The following is a 21,448-nucleotide window of genomic DNA, read 5'->3' on the forward strand; positions in this document are numbered from 1 at the left end:
GCCTAAACCTAAACGTAGATTCCGTGAACAAAGCTTCTGTCTTCAGTTTCCCTGCTTTCCAGCTGAATACAATATGGCCGCCTTCAAGTCCAACGTAAACAAGTTCTTGATGAGTTGTTTCCCTTAGGTAATCTAATTTACCAAATTTATATTTCTAACGGTTACTATATTGTCCCTTTGACCACCGTACTCTCTTTAACCCTTATCCTCGAGTGGCCTCTGGTCATTGATAAGCGGCGATTCCCTTGTAAAAAAAAGTCATAGTAAAAGTACCCCTTATGCGCATCCATACTTGCATAAACCAATCACTTTCCCCGCTAATAGTGCAACTTCCATTCTTAGCCTCCTCCTTCTCTCACTCTTCCTCATCTAACATCATTGGCAGAAATGGCGTCATTCAGAGGAGCATGTCGGTGGTGCGTTGTGCAAATCAGTTCAACATCTACACCATTTTGTCAATTTTTACAACATTTCCACCGACCCTCTGTATGCGCCTATCGTATTCCCGGTGCCGCTAGACGATTTAGTGTTCTCAGAAAAGTTGTTGAATCCAAGGGAAATTCATCCCCAATTGGTAAGTTGTTCGACCGGCAAACGGCCCCCCTTTTCTTTTTTTTTTTTTTTTTTTAACGACGATTACTAGTTTTTTTTTTTTTTTTATTAAGTCATGTTTAACGTTTTTTGCAAAAGAAATTGTATACCTTTTTCGATTTAACATAAATTACAATTAATATTCATAAATGAAAACCCGAGAAAATCTGAACAGTTTTTTTTTAAATGAAAAAACAAAAACAAAAAAAAATTGTCTTACAAAAACACGCAAAAAGTTTTCAATAAACAAAAAATTTAGAAAAAACTTTTATTTCCTAAAATTTTATTATTTCTGTTGTTTAAAATGGTTTTTATTTTATTCATTTTTCTAAATGAATATTACAAAGCCATTTTCGTAATTTTCTACGAAAATAATTCACAAAAAAGAATTGTCTTTTTTGCTTTAAATGTTAAAAATAATAATTAAATTACAGCATCGGCATTTTTCTAATTTTACTAAAAACAAAACGTCCATTTTTTTTTTTTCTAAAAAAAAGTTAATTTTGATTCCCAATTCCGCATAAGAATTTAATCCGAAAATTTGCTCTTTTTTATTTTATTTAACCTTGAACAATTTCGTTTCTTTTCCTTCTCCTTTGACCCAAGAAACAAACGAGATATTTAAAAAATTTGCTGAACTAACACAGATGTGTATTTCTTTTAATTTCTTTTTTGTCCATTTTTTTTTTTTTTTTTTTTTTTTACTGCTAAAATCTACAAAAACAAAAAACGAATGACATCCAAGGACGATGTTGTAAATATTTCGTGAAACCCAAACAAAGTGTTTGTAAAACGATGTTTCATAATATTTTTATAGAATTTCCCATAAAGTACTTAAATTTATTGATACTTACGCACAATACAGACCGTGCTGAAATATCGTTATCATTTAGAAAGCCATTCTTACCACGTTTTTAACTATTCTGTACTTTCACCTAAGACAAGATTCAGTAAAAATTGAATTTAATTTGGGGGGGGGGGTAAAAAAAAAAAAGTGGCGGACGTACACGAGTGCTACCCCTCTAGCGAAATACGCATCGGCTCCGATGTTGCACGCAGTTCGACTTGGGGAGTGCCTAGTTTTTCTTATTTATTATGTTTTTTGGCTTGTTCGGATTGATTTTAAAATTTTTTTATGGATATTTTGGTAATCATGAAGAAAGAGAGAGCCTGTTTCTCCGTTTGACTATAGGTGGCGTTACTACTGTCTGTCCACCCAGTTACGGAGCCCGAAATGTTTATAATGGGCACCCTTGAAATAAAAATAAATGTTTTTGTTATATTTTAATTTTAAACATGTTTTTTTTCAAACATATTTACGTTTTCTTTTTGTTTTTGCAAACATTTACGTTTTGTAGCTTGTTTATTTTCAAACATTTACGTTTTTTTTATTTCAATTCTTAGATGAAAGTGCAGAAACGGTACCTACTTATCGTGTACCGCGCTATTTTTAATTCAAGTTTTTATTTCTCTTACCTTGAAGTTGGACATAAAATCAATATTATGTTTAAAACAAAATCAACGTTTTTATTTTTCACCTCACCTCCTTATAAAAAGTATACAAAAATACGTCAACTTTTTTTTATCAATTTATTTTTTATATCGCATATTTTTTCACATAAAATGTTAAAACAAATGTGCCGTATCTTTACACCCGAAAAAATCCTTTAAAATTATCACTTGTGTAGGACTGTGCTGAAAACGCAAATGAAGAAATTTTAGTTAAAAAGAAACTAGGGGATCACTTTTCTATATTTATCTTAAAGTGAGCACCCACTTTATAGCCACTTTTATTATTGAGGTGGGGGTTGACTAATGAAAATGAACACTACGTTCAGGCCATTTTTAAGGGGGGAAGATTATCTTTGTTTTTTGTTGTTTTTTTTAACCGTATTCGATATTGTTTTCACTGGTCGCCATGTTTTGTGAGTGCGTGCATTCAATTTTTGTGCAATGCACGCACAAATGCACAAAAACATGGCGACCAGTGAAAACAATACCGAATACACTGGATAATAAAGGTATCAATATGAGGAAAACTACTTGTCGCGAACAATTTTAAATGTAATATTCCTTAAAAACAGACCCAAATACCCCTAAAAATCAACTGTTTTTTTACTTAAAAAAGATTAAAGCCAAAAAAAAAAAAAATTAAAGGATTTTGGAGGGTGGTAAGATACCGCACATTTACCGAAAAACATTAAAGTCAAACAACATAATAATGACGGATCCAATAAATTATATTGATGAAGTGGTTCTTTTTAAATCTCCGCCGCCACAGGAATTCATGTAAGTGGCTGTGGAAATTTTCAGAACTAGTGCCTCTCATCGCTCTGAATTTAACCTTAGACAGACTCCAAGTTTCCTCAACAGTGTTGGTATGTACTGTTGGATCATTTGGGTCCACAAAATGATATTTGTGATTGACCACAAAGTGGTTTGCTGGAGCATTATATGCTTGCCACCCATCAGTAATAATCCGTGATCCTGGTCGAACATATTGCTGAATGATTGGTAAAAGAGTTTCTGCATCCCTTTTTTCAACTGGTACGTACCATCATTGTCATATTTGTTTCTCTCTCCACCATACCAAGAACCCATTGTCCGTCTTTATATCGTCCACGGTGGTATTTGTGATGCATAAATTTACTCTCATCAATTTCCACAGTTCGACCAGGACCACCCATTTCCACAGGATTGTCAATCAGGCACATACCACAAATCTTGCGTAAAAAACTATACCAATCAAGGGTACTCCTTTTACTGACACCTGTTTGTTCTGCTGCCTTGACTTGCAGCTCTTCCATTGACCACCAATAAATCAACTCGATGATTTCGTTTAGCGTTATATGCGCGTGATCAAAGAAAGAGCCCACACGTACAGAGTTTTTTCTCCGGCATTTGTGACAAACCCAACAGTAGCCGTCTCTGCAATTGGCGATATTTCTTCTCTGCAAGAACATCTTCGACAAATGTCCACATGGATTGCAAATACTGCTATTTCCAATCAGGCCATGCCTGGCCAGCCACTCCAACGTCTTGATAGTGTCTGTCGTTTCTAAGAGAACATCCTTTAAGGAATACTCAAGAAAACACATGTCACTTAGAGGTAAAATGTTATCAACAATTGCATCCATTATGTGGTTTGGCAAGGGTTAATTGGCGGCAAAGTGCGTAATAAATTGCGCATGTTTACAAAATAAAAAAAATTAAAAAATAACAAAAAATATGTTTGCAAAAAAAGAAAAAGCATAAATGTGTCCGTAAAAATAAAAAAGAAACGTAAATATTTCCAAAACAAATAACAAAAAAAAGTAAATATGAAAAACGAAAAAAAAAAAGCGTAAATGTTTGAAAATAAACAAGCTTCAAAGCGTAAATATGTTTGAAAAAATAAAACTTAAATATGTTTGCAAAAACAAAAAAAAATTTGTTTAAAATTAAAATATAACAAAAACATTTATTTTTATTTCAAGGGTGCCCATTATATACATTTTGGGCTTCCGTAACTGGGTGGACAGACATTAACACCACCTATAGTCAAACGGAGGAAACAGGCTCTGTCTTTCTTCATAATTACCAATATTTTTTATTTTGGCTTGAACTTTGCGAATTATTATGATTTGATTATTTTTTATTTTTTTTAAATACATATCGGGATCAGGAAGAGAAATGAAATGGTCTCATGTCGATGAGACCATGTACAGAGAGGCTTATAACATGAAAAGTGAAAAAATATTAGATAATTTTGAAACATTTTTAGCGCATGTTCATGAAAAATATGGTAATTTAAAAAAATACCCGGTATTTTTTTAGTTTAGGGACCCCTCGGCATTCACCTTTTAATTTGTCGACTTTTAAAGGTTTTCGGGTACGTTGAGAACGAATATCGCGTTCATTTTTTGCGCAAACAAGTACTTATCCATATTTGAAGTCCTTCAGTATCCAACGTAATCACTATTGTTTTTGCTGGCGGCCATCTTGCTTCCCATTTAGGAAAAAACGCCAAAAAGAGCCAAAACATGACCCCAAAAACATTTTTCGGCTTCAAGGCCGAAATAACCCCCCCCCCCCCTTCACGCATCCTTCCGGATACTTTTCCGCTTCCCGATATCAAAACGAAACATCTTTTTTTCACTTACATTAATTTTTTCACTTAATTATATTCCTTTTTCTCACTTTCTTACTAAACTGCGCGCAAGCGCGTAGTCACTTGACGTTTCACAAAGTGCATGAATACATGGCGGACATTTTAAATGACAACTATTTTTCATAAAATAAAGTTTTCACCTCATTTAATAGTAAAACTATTGCTGTCAGTAAGTTTTCACGAGCAGTTTACAAAAGCATATTTTATGTTTTTTGTTCTTTTTTGGGGGGAGAGGGTACTCAATTATAGAACTTGTGTAGTTTAACAGGTGCTTCAACACACCCGCCACCACCTTCCCCAAATGTAAACACGGAATTTCTGTGAAATATTAAACAGTATTCTACCCATGTTACTTATGGAAAAACGGTTGATTAAACTGCAGAAGCACCTGTTAAACTACACAAGTTCTATAATTGAGTACCCCCCTCCCCCCGAAAAAAGAACGAACACCATAAACATAAAATATGCTTTTGTAAACTGTTCGTGGAAACTTTTTTCTTTTTTTTTTTTTTTTTTTTTTGATCAATTAAAAGGGGTTAATACCATGCAAACCGTAAATTTGCAATGGATTTGATTATCAGATTTGTGGCCAGCAACATCGAATATCCCTAAAAAAAAAAAAAAATTAGTGGTCGGTGTTGTAGCGAAAGGTAATATTGACCTTTAAATTTATTTTAATAAATATTAAATCTAAATATGGTTTTTAATTTGTGGTCTTTTCTTTACGTTCTTTCCTTTCGCTCAAGATTTCTTGGAATTTGCCCCTTCCCCCCTCCAATAAACTTTTTTTATTGCGCCAACGCCGGCAGTGGGGAAGAGGGGATTCCAGTTACATGTTTTATATTTAGCTTTTTTAAAATTTCTTCAAATAAAGATAACTCCGTGTTTGCGCAAAAAATAAATACGATATTCATCCTCAGCATACCCGAAAACCTATGAAAGGTGAATGCTGAGAGGTCGGTAAACTAAAAATTTACCAAATCCCCAATAACCTCTGGGAAAAACATGTTTTGAACAATTGAAATTTTTATTTTTGAATAAAAGAAAAAATAATTATTAAAACAAAAACAGTAGTAGTCTCCTCGAGTAGTTTTTATTTTATTCAAGAAAATAAAAGGTACTGCACTCTGTGAGAAATTTTCCACGAACAACCACCATATTGTCTTTGGCCGCCTACATGCTTTGTAAGCCTGTCTGTCATTGGTTTAATTTGAATGTGGCAAATCTTGTCTTGGTGCCAATTTGTATTCATGTATTATTTTTTCAGTCTGTAAATGAACACGGTAGATAGCGGACTCATAACAGCGGCGCTCTGTTTCAGAGAGTCACAATTTTACCTTTATGGACACCAAGCAGTGGGTGAACGAAGGACCTTTCTCTAAATACAGAGACAACATAATTGCTGAACTTATTCTTCCAATGAGGATATTCTACTGTGTTCGGCATGATATATTTGATTATAGGAATTTATTCCTATTTCTTCCAGAAACCATGAGGTCCCAAAATATACTGTATTGGGCACCAACATTCACACCGTGTTCACCATGTACAACAAGGATCCTTTTAAAACTGAGGAATCAAACTAAAGGCTCCATGCGTATGAATAGCAAATTCAGCCACTGTTTTTGCAAAGGACTTACTGTAACCAAAGAACTTTCATTTCTGATACATTGTGAATAAAATTTGAGTTTAAAGGTATAGTTTTGTTTGTGGAATTTCATTTGCTATCTGCACGGAGAAAATTGGGTGTGTGGAAAAGAAATTTCTTACAACTCATTATTGAGCTGTGCTGAAATAATGACATTATTATTTAGAAAGCCATTTTTAACATGGGGACGGGAGGGTGTTGTGTACCTATTCTGTACTTTCACCTAACAATTTAGTAAAAACGGGTATCGTAAAACTTTAAACTTGAAAATACTATTTAAAAAATAACGTAGATCAAATAACATTTCACTGTTTCGATTGACGACATTCCATGAGAGGTAGGTACACACGCTAAAGCTTTTTGTTTATTGCCACAAGTGCTGATTTGGACTTGTGCCAATTTTCCTGTTAATGATTACCTATAACTATAATCTCTGGCCCAAAAAAATATCCATCCAAAAATATAGAAAAAAATCATAACAAAATAATTTGCAAAGCGCAAAATTCAAGCCAAAATAAATAAATAAAAAAAAAACCCCAAAAAACTAGGCCATGCACGCAAAAATTCTTTCCTTGTAAAAAATAATAATTGCTCCCTAAGTCGAACTGTGTACAGAGCTGATGCGTATTTCGCTAGAGGAGTAGCACTCATGTACATCAAGCAATTATTTATTATAGTAATGAAATATTAAAAATAATAAGCAATGCTTACATAAAAATTCAGAATAGTTAATATTCGAGAAATCGTTAAAAGAAAACCAAATAATTTATACCAAATGCAGCAGAATAAATTATCTATACATCTGCATGCGTTTTTAAAGTGTGCAGAGTTTTTTTACGTTAAGCTGATCTCTCGACAGGAGCTGATCCATTGACTTCATGCTAAAAAGATAGTAAAAAAAAAGGGTGTTTGTTTATAATTGGGGCGAAAAAAATTTTTTACAAAAAAAATCTTTATAATGTATGTACTTGTCACTGCATGAAGATGTCATATTCCAAAAATCACGTAAATTGATCAAGTTTTTTTTTTATTTAAGAAAATCAAATATTATTACACGTTTTAGTGAAGAATTGCTTCACGCCATCTTGTTTGAGATTGATACGCTATTGACGACACCTATCGGAAATATAAGATCAACAATTATAGACAAGCACCAAAATAAATTATTTACTCTATCACTAACCTTAAGTCTGAGTGACAAGCTCTCTCTCTTCAAACAAAAACCTTCATAAAACCACACTTAATCACTTAAGTTGAGCCATCACTTTGATAATTTTGATCGCCATTTTTTTGTTTGTCGATAAGTCAGCTGGATCAAATCAAGATTAAAATTAAAAAGAAAAGAAAATCTTAGTCCCACATTTAAAACGTATATGGATCAGTTAGAAATTTAATTTTAGGACTTTTTCTGTAAATTTGTTTTTAATTTTTATTTACAAGTTCTCAACTATTAACTATTCTGGGTGTTCTCCTACATTTTCTTTTTGTCTTTTTTCAATTTTTTCAGATTATTATCGATTAAACACAAATATAGCAGGAGACACGCATAATAAATACTTTGCCAACTCATTTAGGCTTAAAATTAAAATCTGAAGGAGACGAAGTGTAGAGGCGCCCAAATGCCTCATATACATAGAGTTCCATCTTTCTTTCTTGTTCGACTGCATGTCTAGAACTGAAAAAGAAGCATTCAACTTCAAGCACATTGCTCGGCGGTTAAACAGCAACCAATTTGAATTGATTTAAAGAAAGACAGTGGGTGGCCAAAACAGCCAATGAAGAGCTTGCTTATAATTATAGAATTTCTCACACCCTGTTCACACATTCTTTTAAAAAAAATACAAAGTATATTTCTTTCCACAAATTTTTCATACATTTCTTACAAGTTCTGATGATGCAGAAGAATAAATGACTCTGTCTGCAGCAAGCAATGTCAGATAAAAAAAATCACATATTTAATTGTTGTTTGCATAAAATAAATTGCTATTGTTTTATCGTTTTGAAATTGTTTTTAGCATTATTAAATGGTCAAAGCGCACTGGAGAGCCAACTAAAGACTTACCTTTTAAAAACTTGATTTTTAGGGCTATTTTGGTATGTTTTGAATGAATTTAAAATCGTTGCAGACTAATAGTTTTTATAAAACATTATCCAATGTATTCCCTGTTTTCACTGGTCGCCATGTTTGAAATGTCTTAATATCATAAAAACTATTTGTCAGCGACAATTCTAAATGTGATATTTATTCAAAACTGACCTGAATACCTTAAAAATCAACACATTGTAATGAACTTAGAGAACTGATTTTTTTACATCACTAGAACTTAGAAAAAAATATATGAAAATTTGTGGGAAAAAGAAATATACTTTTTTATTTGTTTTGAAAAGAACGGGTGAACAAGTTCACCAGTTTAGCCTTCAAACGTCAATTGGTTTCAAAATGGGGGATCAATTTACTCAAACGTATTTAAAACCGAGCAACCCCCAATAATCTTCATATATTTAATGTTTTGCATTTTATTTTCAGATAATCTAGTAGATTAATGTCCAATTAATAATAATCTACTGAAAAAATTGGAAAAAAAAGACGAAAATAAAAAATATAGGAAGAGTGAATTTTACAGGTCCACCCTATTCTATACTTAAAAAAAAAAACCAGGATTTCAAAAATTCTATATAAAACAAAAGGTGCAAGTCTAGAGTTCAACTGAATGTAAAGACGAAAATACAGAAAAATTTTCATGAAACGAAAATGTCATATTCTGAAAATTACATTGATAATTTTTTTTTTTTAACTAAGAAAATCAAATTTTATGAGGAAGCAGTCTCTTAATCAGCCACATTTAATAAAGGGAGAAAACTCGATTTGAAGTAGAGATTAAAATCAGTCCTGTAGTGACTATAGTTTACTATTAAAATCACTAAAACTGTAAAAAAAAAATGATTTCTATGTATATAACTATTTGATCAATTTATGTGATTGTTGCACCAAACTAAATCTTATTATAGAATTAAATCCACTATAATGCATTTCAATTTATTCGTAATTAAACCTCTACTTATTTGCATCTTCACAAGTTAGACTCTTCTAAAAAAGCACTCCTGATTCTAAAGGAATTTCCTCTTTCGCTAACCAAGGACAGAAATGATGAAATGCAATATCAAAACAAGTACTACCCTTTATTTCGAGTCAAAAATACCAATTCATAAACAAGTCGGCCATTTTGACTTAATTAAAAAAAAAAAATGACTAAATTACTTTATGAACTTTCAAAATTTGAAATTGATTTTTGAATTATTTAAACTGTTGAGTAGAAAGTCATTTCTGTCTTATTAATGTATTGAAAGTGGTTTACCCCTCATAATTTTATAAAGATTACGACATTACTTAATGAGTACTTTTTATTAACTGTCGGTTTTTATCTGGCATTTAAATGTTTATTATATTTCAGTACTTCTACATAAACCATTTCTTACCAAAACTTTAAACTAACCATAATGTAACTGCATCGAAAACCAAACTTCTCTCCTTTCATCATAATTGCTCTGACCTCTATCAGGCCCCAATTGAAATGAATGACTCTCATTTTGGGGAAACTCCATCCCTTGACAAGCTTCTAGGACTGACTTTCACTCCTGATCTGAAATGGAACACATACATTAAATCTGTTGCAAAGATCGCTGGAAAAATAGTTGGATCACTCTACTGCTCCAGTAGATATCTCACTGTCAATGCCATCCTCTATCTGTATAAGAGCCAGGTACATACTAAAATGGAGTACTGATGCCACATTTAATCAGGAGCTGCTTAACATGCCGTCCAGCCTTGATAAAGTTCAGAACTGACTTTGAAACTTAGTAGATGATATCCTTTTCTTTATCTTTATCTGGGGAGATGATGTCCTTTTCTTTATCTTTATCTGGGGAGATGATGTCCTTTTCTTTATCTTTATCTGGGGAGATGATGTCCTTTTCTTTATCTTTATCTGGGGAGATGATGTCCTTTTCTTTATCTTTATCTGGGGAGATGATGTCCTTTTCTTTATCTTTATCTGGGGAGATGATGTCCTTTTCTTTATCTTTATCTGGGGAGATGATGTCCTTTTCTTTATCTTTATCTGGGGAGATGATGTCCTTTTCTTTATCTTTATCTGGGGAGATGATGTCCTTTTCTTTATCTTTATCTGGGGAGATGATGTCCTTTTCTTTATCTTTATCTGGGGAGATGATGTCCTTTTCTTTATCTTTATCTGGGGAGATGATGTCCTTTTCTTTATCTTTATCTGGGGAGATGATGTCCTTTTCTTTATCTTTATCTGGGGAGATGATGTCCTTTTCTTTATCTTTATCTGGGGAGATGATGTCCTTTTTTTATCTTTATCTGGGGAGATGATGTCCTTTTTTTTATCTTTATCTGGGGAGATGATGTCCTTTTTTTTATCTTTATCTGGGGAGATGATGTCCTTTTCTTTATCTTTATCTGGGGAGATGATGTCCTTTTCTTTATCTTTATCTGGGGAGATGATGTCCTTTTCTTTATCTTTATCTGGGGAGATGATGTCCTTTTCTTTATCTTTATCTGGGGAGATGATGTCCTTTTTTTATCTTTATCTGGGGAGATGATGTCCTTTTTTTTATCTTTATCTGGGGAGATGATGTCCTTTTCTTTATCTTTATCTGGGGAGATGATGTCCTTTTCTTTATCTTTATCTGGGGAGATGATGTCCTTTTCTTTATCTTTATCTGGGGAGATGATGTCCTTTTCTTTATCTTTATCTGGGGAGATGATGTCCTTTTTTTTTATCTTTATCTGGGGAGATGATGTCCTTTTTTTTATCTTTATCTGGGGAGATGATGTCCTTTTCTTTATCTTTATCTGGGGAGATGATGTCCTTTTCTTTATCTTTCTCTGGGGAGATGATGTCCTTTTTTTTTATCTTTGTCTGGGGAGATGATGTCCTTTTCTTTATCTTTATCTGGGGAGATGATGTCCTTTTCTTTATCTTTATCTGGGGAGATGATGTCCTTTTTTTATCTTTATCTGGGGAGATGATGTCCTTTTTTTTATCTTTATCTGGGGAGATGATGTCCTTTTTTTTATCTTTATCTGGGGAGATGATGTCCTTTTCTTTATCTTTATCTGGGGAGATGATGTCCTTTTCTTTATCTTTATCTGGGGAGATGATGTCCTTTTCTTTATCTTTATCTGGGGAGATGATGTCCTTTTTTTATCTTTATCTGGGGAGATGATGTCCTTTTTTTTATCTTTATCTGGGGAGATGATGTCCTTTTCTTTATCTTTATCTGGGGAGATGATGTCCTTTTCTTTATCTTTATCTGGGGAGATGATGTCCTTTTCTTTATCTTTATCTGGGGAGATGATGTCCTTTTCTTTATCTTTATCTGGGGAGATGATGTCCTTTTCTTTATCTTTATCTGGGGAGATGATGTCCTTTTTTTTTATCTTTATCTGGGGAGATGATGTCCTTTTTTTTATCTTTATCTGGGGAGATGATGTCCTTTTCTTTATCTTTATCTGGGGAGATGATGTCCTTTTCTTTATCTTTATCTGGGGAGATGATGTCCTTTTCTTTATCTTTATCTGGGGAGATGATGTCCTTTTCTTTATCTTTATCTGGGGAGATGATGTCCTTTTCTTTATCTTTATCTGGGGAGATGATGTCCTTTTCTTTATCTTTATCTGGGGAGATGATGTCCTTTTCTTTATCTTTATCTGGGGAGATGATGTCCTTTTCTTTATCTTTATCTGGGGAGATGATGTCCTTTTTTTATCTTTATCTGGGGAGATGATGTCCTTTTTTTTATCTTTATCTGGGGAGATGATGTCCTTTTTTTTTATCTTTATCTGGGGAGATGATGTCCTTTTCTTTATCTTTATCTGGGGAGATGATGTCCTTTTCTTTATCTTTATCTGGGGAGATGATGTCCTTTTCTTTATCTTTATCTGGGGAGATGATGTCCTTTTCTTTATCTTTATCTGGGGAGATGATGTCCTTTTCTTTATCTTTATCTGGGGAGATGATGTCCTTTTTCTTTATCTTTATCTGGGGAGATGATGTCCTTTTTTTTTATCTGGGTAGTCAATCCCTCAAAAATCGAAAAGCAAACAAAATATTGGTTGAATATTACATTTCTGCACAGTTGGTGACATTAGATGGGTTTCTACCAGTATTCTTAACTACAAAATGCCAGATTTCCCCCCTCCTTCAAATTCTATTTTGACCAAACACTTTCTTGATTCCATCTTTCAATGATTTTGTCTTGTTTGTAAAATTCTTTAGATTTTGATTTGAAATATGAAGCTAACTCGTGTTCTATTTCCTTGCATGATCTTAAACTAAGACCATCTAAATAGTTTTGTGATCTTTTTTAAAAAAAAGTGATAATCTGAGGGAGAATATGCAGGATTGGATAGAATTTCCCAACCTAATTCTCCTATTTTTGGTTAGTAGTGCTGTATAAGTGCGAACATTATTAAAATGGAAGATGACTTGCATTCTGGTGACTAAAAAACATCTTTTTCATGTGAACATGGGTGAGAATATTGCAGAAAAATATGATGTTTTAATAATCTGAAAGAAAAAGTTATAAATTAATCGTGTTTATATGTTTAATAATGCATATTATGATATATTATAATATATCATATATATTATAATAATATAATAATTATAATGTTTTAAGATGCCGCTTCTATAACCGGCAAAAACTTTTGCACCAACTTGATAGAATGAGACCAAAAATGGATGGTCACATTAAGTATTATCAAAACAAAACTCATTTCTTTTAATAACTATAAGAAACTATTCACACCACCGATTGTCATGGCCAATAGCACCTGTTCCCAAGAGTTTAGCATTCAAACTCCTTGACCCAACATTTTCAGACAACATGAAATGCATTGGAATACACATGAGAAGCAGCCATGCCTGCAAAGAATGTAGGCTCCTTCTACTAGGCTAGAAAATTTCTTACATTTACCGGTATCCTATATCTTTGTCACTATTCACCCATACATGAAGTGGGTTGCTGCATCAATCCCTCTCTCTTTTATAATAGATCCTACACTAGCTACCAAGCTGCAGATCCTCTCCCATCACTGTTTTTGTCTTACAATGGTGTTCTGGTAAATTTTGCTGCCCGTGCACTGAAACAAAATGCCATCCAATTAGCAGCAAAATCTCACCTTCATTCCAAATGTTTCTCGTATGTTCTATCTACCCTCTTTTATTTTCATACATAAAGTAAATTTCACAGTGTATACGCATTGTTTGATGCTGGGGATATTCATAATTGCACCCTATTTCCAAAAGAGGGGAGATATAACATATAAATATTTTGGAATCAAGTTTCCCCTTGCTGTTATTTCAGATCATTTGAAACCATAGTAAGTTTTAGTCTCCCTTCCATCAAGGTCAGAGGTTTTGAGGAAATTATATATACTAGCAAAAGTACCTGTCGTTAACTGGGTTCAAAAACAGCCTTCAGAAAATGGACTCTGATTTATGAAAGTACTAGCGAGGGTGTTTGGAGGTGTGTGTGTGGGGGGGGGGGGGGTTAAAAAAAAGTAAGTATGAGGATCGAACCCGAACCGTTGAGGCAAAGTTGTAAATTAAAGTGTGAAAAAAAAAAAGTGCAACGTTAACCATTGCCCCACCGCGAGATGCTAACGGAAACACGTTTGAAAGCAGGTGCCCGTTTTAATGAGTTAATGAGGTCAAGTTTGACTGCGGGATAGTATTCATTTACTGCTGAACGCTTTTTTTTTTTTTTTTTCCCCCCCAAGATGCTTTAGGAAAAAGACTAACCCACATGCGGCGAGCGACAAATATTGAATATTTATCTTCCCGAAATCGAGCAAATTAAATAGACAGGCGAGCTTCGTTGTTAACTGTGAGATATTACGATTTATATGTGATATAAAAAGTTTTAAAAAGTTGTGAAGTGAGCGACCGCTTCTCTGCAAAAAGCCTTTTGTTGACATACAGAAAAAGCAAACACACATACATACATACATACATTATTAATACACACGGACGAAAAAACGCTTTGGATAATCACAGATTTCAAGGTAGTTCTACTAAAATAGCCATATTTTTTAAACCAAAGCACTTCAAGTCTTCAAATTACTACTGTTTTGTTCGGAAATGAATATACTTTCAAATGAATTAATAAATGTGAATGTACATTATATATTTTAAGAGTTTTAAGCAAATAAAGTGATAAAAATGTGAACGTCATAAAATGGCGCTTTCGGTAAGGTTTTGTAATGACCCCCCCCCCCCTGTTTTCTAAAGGTCCGTACCGTGATTGTATGAAGAATTTCGTCATGAAATTTGGGAAACAATCAGAAGAGGTGTTAATCTTAATACTGTCAAGTGTCCGAAATATTTTTGACCATTTCTTTTTTTGTTGTGTTAAAAATAAGACTTTAATATGACGAGTATCGAACATTTTGAAAAAAAAATTCTTCGGACACCCAGTAGTAAGTAAATCAATCTTTTTACTATCTTTATCAATTAAAAGTATTATTTTATGTTGAGTAGGACCGCGGTAATTGATAATTTAAAAGGACCTACCCGAAAAAAAAAATTGTTTCTATTTCTCGAATTTGGTCAAATGAAGTTAGTTTTACTAGAAGCAGCAGCAGCAGCAGCTCCAGCCTGTAGAATCAGCGATAGCACAGTGTAAACAACACGCGTTCTTTAATTTTTATTCAAGAACGAATTAAGAAAAACACGAAAATATGAATATAAATGTTCTTATGTTTAATTAGAGCTATTTTGTTATCAGAATAACATTAGTTTAGAACTATTCGGTTTTCAGAATGTATAATAACAACAATCCCAACCAATTCGGCATTATGAATCTGTTGCAATTTCTCACATTTCTCGTCAAATTTAAAAACATGGTTAAAAAAACAAAATAATATATATAGCTTGCATGCACTTTTCTTTAAATTAGTTTTGAACAGCGAATTAAAACAATGTTTTACTGCGAACAGCCACAAATGTTTATTTTCAAAATCAAAATAAGTATCAAAATCTCGTTTATACATAGATTCGAAAAAGTTGTCAAAAAACAAATATATAACAAATAAATGTTATCAAAGGCAAGATAAGTTACTTTTCTACCTAACTGCATAATTTTCTAGTGTTTTTATTTAATGTAACATGTTTATTCAGCTCGAAAAACGTACAGTGTTTACCGATGTATTGGAAAATTAAAAATGGCGCCCGGCCCGACTCTCTTTGACACGTTAAGTTTGAGAAAAGGAGTTAAAAATAAAAAACTATACAAAATACTGTTAAAAACTCACCGAATATGTCAGCCTATGTCACGGTAGCATATATTGAGCGAGTTTCTAGCAGTATTTTGTCTACTTTTTTATTTTTAACTCTTTTCCCCAAACTTACCGTTTCAAGAGAGTCGGGCGCCATTTTAAATTTTCCAAAACATCGGTAAACACTGTTTTCAAGCTGAATAAACATGTTATATTAAATAAAAACACTAAAAAAATTATCCAGTTAGGTAGAAAAGTAACTTGCTTTTGATAACATTTATTTGTTATATATTTGTTTTTTTGACAACTTTTTCGAATCTGTGTATAGTAATACAAACCCTCAAAATCTATATCAATATTCTTGAAATTTTAAAAGCAGTTAGAAAACACATCAAACTACAATTAGGAAGCTTTTTATTTTTTATTTTTTTTTATTTATTTTTTTTTTTTTTACACAGGCATCACCACATTATCAAGGCCCAGAGGCCACTCAAGGATAAGGGTTAAAGAGTGTACAGTAGAAGTTGGTCAATATAGTAATCATTAGTAATGAAAATTTGGTAAATTTAATAACTTATATGGAACGGCTCATCAAGAACTTATTTACCTTAGACTTGAACACAACCATATTGTAGTCAGCCGGAAAGCAGGAAAACGGAAGACAATTCCACAGGCGTGCAGTTCTAAGAAAGAAGCTTTGTTCATGGAATTTTGTTATTTTTTTTTTCTACTTATTAAGCGAAAGATATTTTTACAACCTGCTCCAGCGTAGTATAAACGGCCTATGGAATTAACACCTTCAACCTCGAAAATAGAAATCAACAAATTTATGGAATTTTCTTTGACTTCACCTCTAATCCAAATTATGTGTGGCAAGTCTCCTCCTAAAACACTCTTTAATCCTAACAATAACACTAAGTTCGAGTGGCAAGCCCCCCCCCAACAAAATACCTCTGTAAGCCACATACAAGCATCTAAAACAAACAAACAAAAAATAGATCCTTCCTTAAAGAAAAATACACATAAAAATAAATTGGTTAACTGTCCTAAAATGCTAGAATGGTCAGGAAATAGTGAATTATTTTACATTAAATTTTTGTGAAACTAACCGCTTCCCCCTCTAATATTGTTTTTGTTAGCTTTGTCTCTGTCAAGTTTTCAGTATGTTCACACATAATTTTCCTTAGCCCTACAATTAATTCAAAGTCCGAATGGCAACCCTCCCCATATTCTCATTGCATAGAAACCCTCTTAAAACTACACATAATCATCTTAAAAAAAGCATGCATATTTTCCCATAGAAAAAATCCCAGTTAACTGCCCTAAAATGCTAGAGTGATCTGTAATAGGAAATTATTTTACATTCAATTCTAAAATAATTTGTTTATCTTTCATTAAAGTTTTTCATGGCATTTTATACATAATTTCCTAAAAAGGTAGAATCACGATTTTTGGAGGGGTGGTCAGAAGGAGTTGAGTGGGGTTAAACAGAAGGTGTTAATCTACAATAATACCAAAGAAATATTGCAATATATTCATTTTTAAATGGTCTTATGTTTAGATTTAAGTTTTTTGTACATAAAGCACATTACAATTCAACTTTGAGTTCTCCAACTTCTTTTCTGTTTATGGATACATAGCATTTTTAAGGAATTGCTGCAAATACACTTATATGGTAAATTTCATTTCTTAGTCTTGTGTTTTAACAAAGATATGACATTTTTACTGAAAAAGTAGTGTAAAAAATGTGACGAAACGCATATGGTCTTAAAGAGGGAAAAATATCCAAACGTGTGAGGCACAAAAATAGCCATAACTTCCTTAATTTTAATCAGATTTTAAAGATTTAAAAAGATTCTTTCTTAGCTCATCAAGCTCTTTCTATGCATACAAATATTGAAATATTTCAAGCTATTTCAATTTTTTCATTTGTATTGCTACATACATACATACATTTTCGCTTTTATATATATAGATGATAGGTTATGAAAAGGAAGGGTTGTAAAGAGATAGCTTTGAATTTGGGGGTATCAAAACCAAAGCAAAATATGATGAAAGTAAAAATAAAATGGATAAACCCCGTAATTTATTATACCATACCTGTTCACACTGAAACACTTATCACAATATTCTGTGGATATATATTAAAAAACCTTGTTAAACTTTGTGACATATTTCCATTCTATAGAGGTCAGGTGCGAACGAACACCCCATAATTTTATTATACCATATTTCTTCAAACTGAAACATAATTATCAAAGTATACTTATGCAGATAGATATGAAGAGTCTTTATTAAAGTTTGTGCCTATTTCCATTCTATGTAGGCCAGGCACGAATGCAGACCCCACAATTTTATTATACCATCCCTATTTAAGTTAAAACATACTTATCAAAGTATTATTACGTACATCTATATCAAAAACACTTGTAAACGTTTTTTTTTAATTTTTAAATTTTTTATTTCCATACTTTGTGGACCAGGCGTGAACGCAGACCCCACAATTTTAATGAACCACTGTTCTGCCAGATCAAACATACCCATTCCTGTATCTCGATACATCTTCTATCATTATATGTAATCAGTTTTTTAAAAATAATCAACCATATAGGAGCTTATTCGTAACCAGACACACACACACACACACACACACACACACACACACACACACACACACACACACACATACACACACACATTCAGCTTTATATTATATCTATACTGGTAGCCAAACTAAATATTGAAATGCTCATATGTTTGGTTCTATGGGACGAAACTACATGAAAATTTGCAAGCTTTTTTATACTAGTATTTTAGGACAAAAAAAAGAAGCTATATATTCAAACCAAAAAAAATATGCCCAAATTTGCCTATACAGTGTCCTGGCAGGCTAGCTTCAATTTTGTTGCTTCAGGATGAATTTTGTTTAGGTTTTTTTTTTTTTTTTTGCTTGGCCGCTAATATATATATATATATATATATATATAAATAAATAAAATGGTCAACTTTTGATAAATTGTATTTATTTGTATAAATATGAATCTGTCCTCTCACACAAAAATTTTCTAGCCACCGAACAAAACCATTTTGAGTGTGAGGGAAGCAAGAAAGTAAATAGCAAGTCAGACAACTCCCTACCACCTGAAATGAATTTCAGTGTAACAGCACCATTGTTCACAAGAATCACTATTTCAATCTTAGCAGAATAGATGCTTTGAAACTAAATCCACTTTCAAAATTGCAATTGCTGCAAATGTGTTATAGAAAACAGTTTTATGCTCAATCTGTTAGATCTAAAGTTGCTATCTATTGCTACCAGATCAGGTTGTTTGAAGATATCGGCTTTAAGTGTTGAGACATTATGTTGAACAAAGATGGAGGTGGAGAATCAGTGCAGTTCCGATCCTGAGTGTTAAGTAATTCCTAGTAACAAAGATGGTGGCGAAGAATCAAATGCAGGTTCGTGACAGGGACGGCGCCAAACTGATTGAAATTCAACAATTTTCATAGTAACTTTGGAAGCTTCTCATTGGTTGGTTATTATAACTTGTGGTTATAGAAACGATCGTTGAAATCATTGGTGTCATATCCCCATTAGGAGTCAAAAATATTTTAACAGACTTCCTGACCTAAAATGCACCGAACATTAATGTTATTGTTTTTTATCTTCCCTTTGCAAAAATCAACCAGGTTCTTCAAAAACAATTTTCTTCTATAAAATAAACAAACCAAACATCAGGAATAAATATTTGAAGATATAAAATACTTAAAGCATAAAAACATTTTTCAAAATAATTTCCAGCATTAAATAACCCGAAAGGGATTGATATGCCGTAAAAGAAAGCAACCAAACTCTACAAATAAATATTTGAAGATATAATTAATTAATTTTTTTTTTTTTATAAGTAGATATAAATCTACTAATTATAAAATTACAAGTGGAACACTGGAAATTCTGTGGCGCTTTCTCCATGAATCTCTAAAAGTTACTCTTCATTTAATTCCTTTTGAAAGAAGAAATTATTCTTTCATAACATTTAAATATTTTTCAATGTTTTACATTTAAACAATTTAATTTGTAGAACAATAAATATTCTTTCTTACTATAAAATAATTGTCAATAAAATGAATGCCAGTTTTTAAAAAATGTATTTAAAATTTATATTGTTTCATGTGTATTCAAAATTATACTGATTTTTTTTTTTTTTTTTTTTTTTTTTAAATGCATTTAAAATGGTACTGTTTTTTAAAAATGTATTTAACACTATACTTAAAATGTATTTAAAATGGTAGTTTTTTAAAAATGTATTTAACATCATACTTAAAATGTATTTAAAATGGTACTGTTTTTTAAAAATGTATTTAACACTATACTTAAAATGCATTTAAAATGAGACTGTTTTTTAGTTATTGCAACATGATTTGATTTGGAAATAATTCAATTTTGTTGATCGAGTGATCTAATTTGTAAAAATGTGCTGATATACAAACGTAATGCCTTAGAATATGCTATAGAATATTTTTAAACTCAAGACTAAAATAATTGCAATAATATATCCTTGGTCATCTCACTAGGAGCAAAGTGTAGTATCTTTTCTGCCCTTGATCAGTAAAGAAATCTTTTCGGGCTGAAATTTTTATTTTTGTCCCAATTCAGTGGCTCTTATTAGAAGCTTGATTTTCCTCACATTAAAAAAAGACCTTTTTTCTAACCCTGCCCTCTTGGGGGATGCAAGTAGAGACTAAAGAAAATTGCATTCCAAACTCTTTAGTAAATCTAACACAAGTTTTAACAACATTCAGGATTGCTGTCACAATGATACACGAATTAGAAAGCTTGACCATAGTGTCATTTTAAAAATATTATCTATTATATTAGGGGGTGGAAAAACTTGATGGAAAAAGAAAACCCAAGAGGCTTTTCAATTGTGAGGATGCAGCTAATAAAAGGATTAACTTTGAAATCTGACTTTTTTTCCCCTGAAAAATGTGTATTTGGATGATGCAACTGAGACGGTCAATTGCATCAATTTGGCAGTTTTCCGTTTTTTTTTTGTTTTTTTTTGTCAGATAGGAATAAAAATCAATCAGAAAAACTGATTCCATTAATGGAAAGAACATTTTGTGCAAATTATATCAAATTGAAAAGATAAAATATTTAATGTGTAAATTACTTTCATTATACATGCTAAATACAATCTCTTGAATTTATCATTTGCACAAGAAGTTATTTTAAAATATATAATAGTCAATATCTATAATCTAAATGTGTGCCTCTGTTTCTTTGTGTGCTTGCTTATACAAGTTAGGCATGTTCATATATTCACTTATAATTGGCACTTTCACTGTATTTTGTTTTTTATGGTAAAGAATACCTCAACTTCTTTTACAAATGAAAAACAAATATTGAATATGCACAATTTCATTACACTATACTTTTATAATTACTAGCGGGGGGGGGGGACCCGTCGTTGCCTGAGTATTTGTGTGTGTGTGTGTGTGTGTTTGGGGGGGGGTAAATCAGAACAAAAAGGAAACTTAATGATAGCGATTTTAAGGGAAAAAAAAAAAAATGGGGGATAATGGCATGTGGGCTCGAACTCGGAGCAATATTAATGTAAGAGCGATTAAAGGGAATCAAGTCAAGGAAGTTTGATTGACAGGTGGATGCTTAATGAGGTCATCGCTGTCGCGTTACGATGACTGGGCAGTTTTTTGGCGTTTGTTTACTTTGTTTCACTGCGGGATCGTTTTT

At 32.3% G+C, this 21,448-nt stretch overlaps 1 protein-coding gene across 2 annotated transcripts in view; it reads left to right on the forward strand.

The window, feature by feature from the left end:
* Positions 1-358: 358 nt before the first annotated feature.
* Positions 359-21,448, forward strand: part of LOC145259147 (dnaJ homolog l(2)tid, mitochondrial-like) — a 90,898-nt gene continuing 69,808 nt past the window's right edge. For both annotated transcript variants that reach the window (XM_080116850.1, XM_080116851.1), the window contains exon 1: positions 359-574. In XM_080116850.1, the coding sequence (XP_079972976.1) occupies positions 388-574 (187 nt within the window). In that variant the 5' untranslated portion in view covers positions 359-387. The remainder of the gene's footprint in view (positions 575-21,448) is intronic.

The sequence above is a fragment of the Euprymna scolopes genome, chromosome 34 (genome assembly GCF_053919585.1).
Source record: "Euprymna scolopes isolate OS-2025 chromosome 34, ASM5391958v1, whole genome shotgun sequence".
Classification (NCBI taxonomy): Eukaryota; Metazoa; Mollusca; class Cephalopoda; order Sepiida; family Sepiolidae; genus Euprymna; species Euprymna scolopes.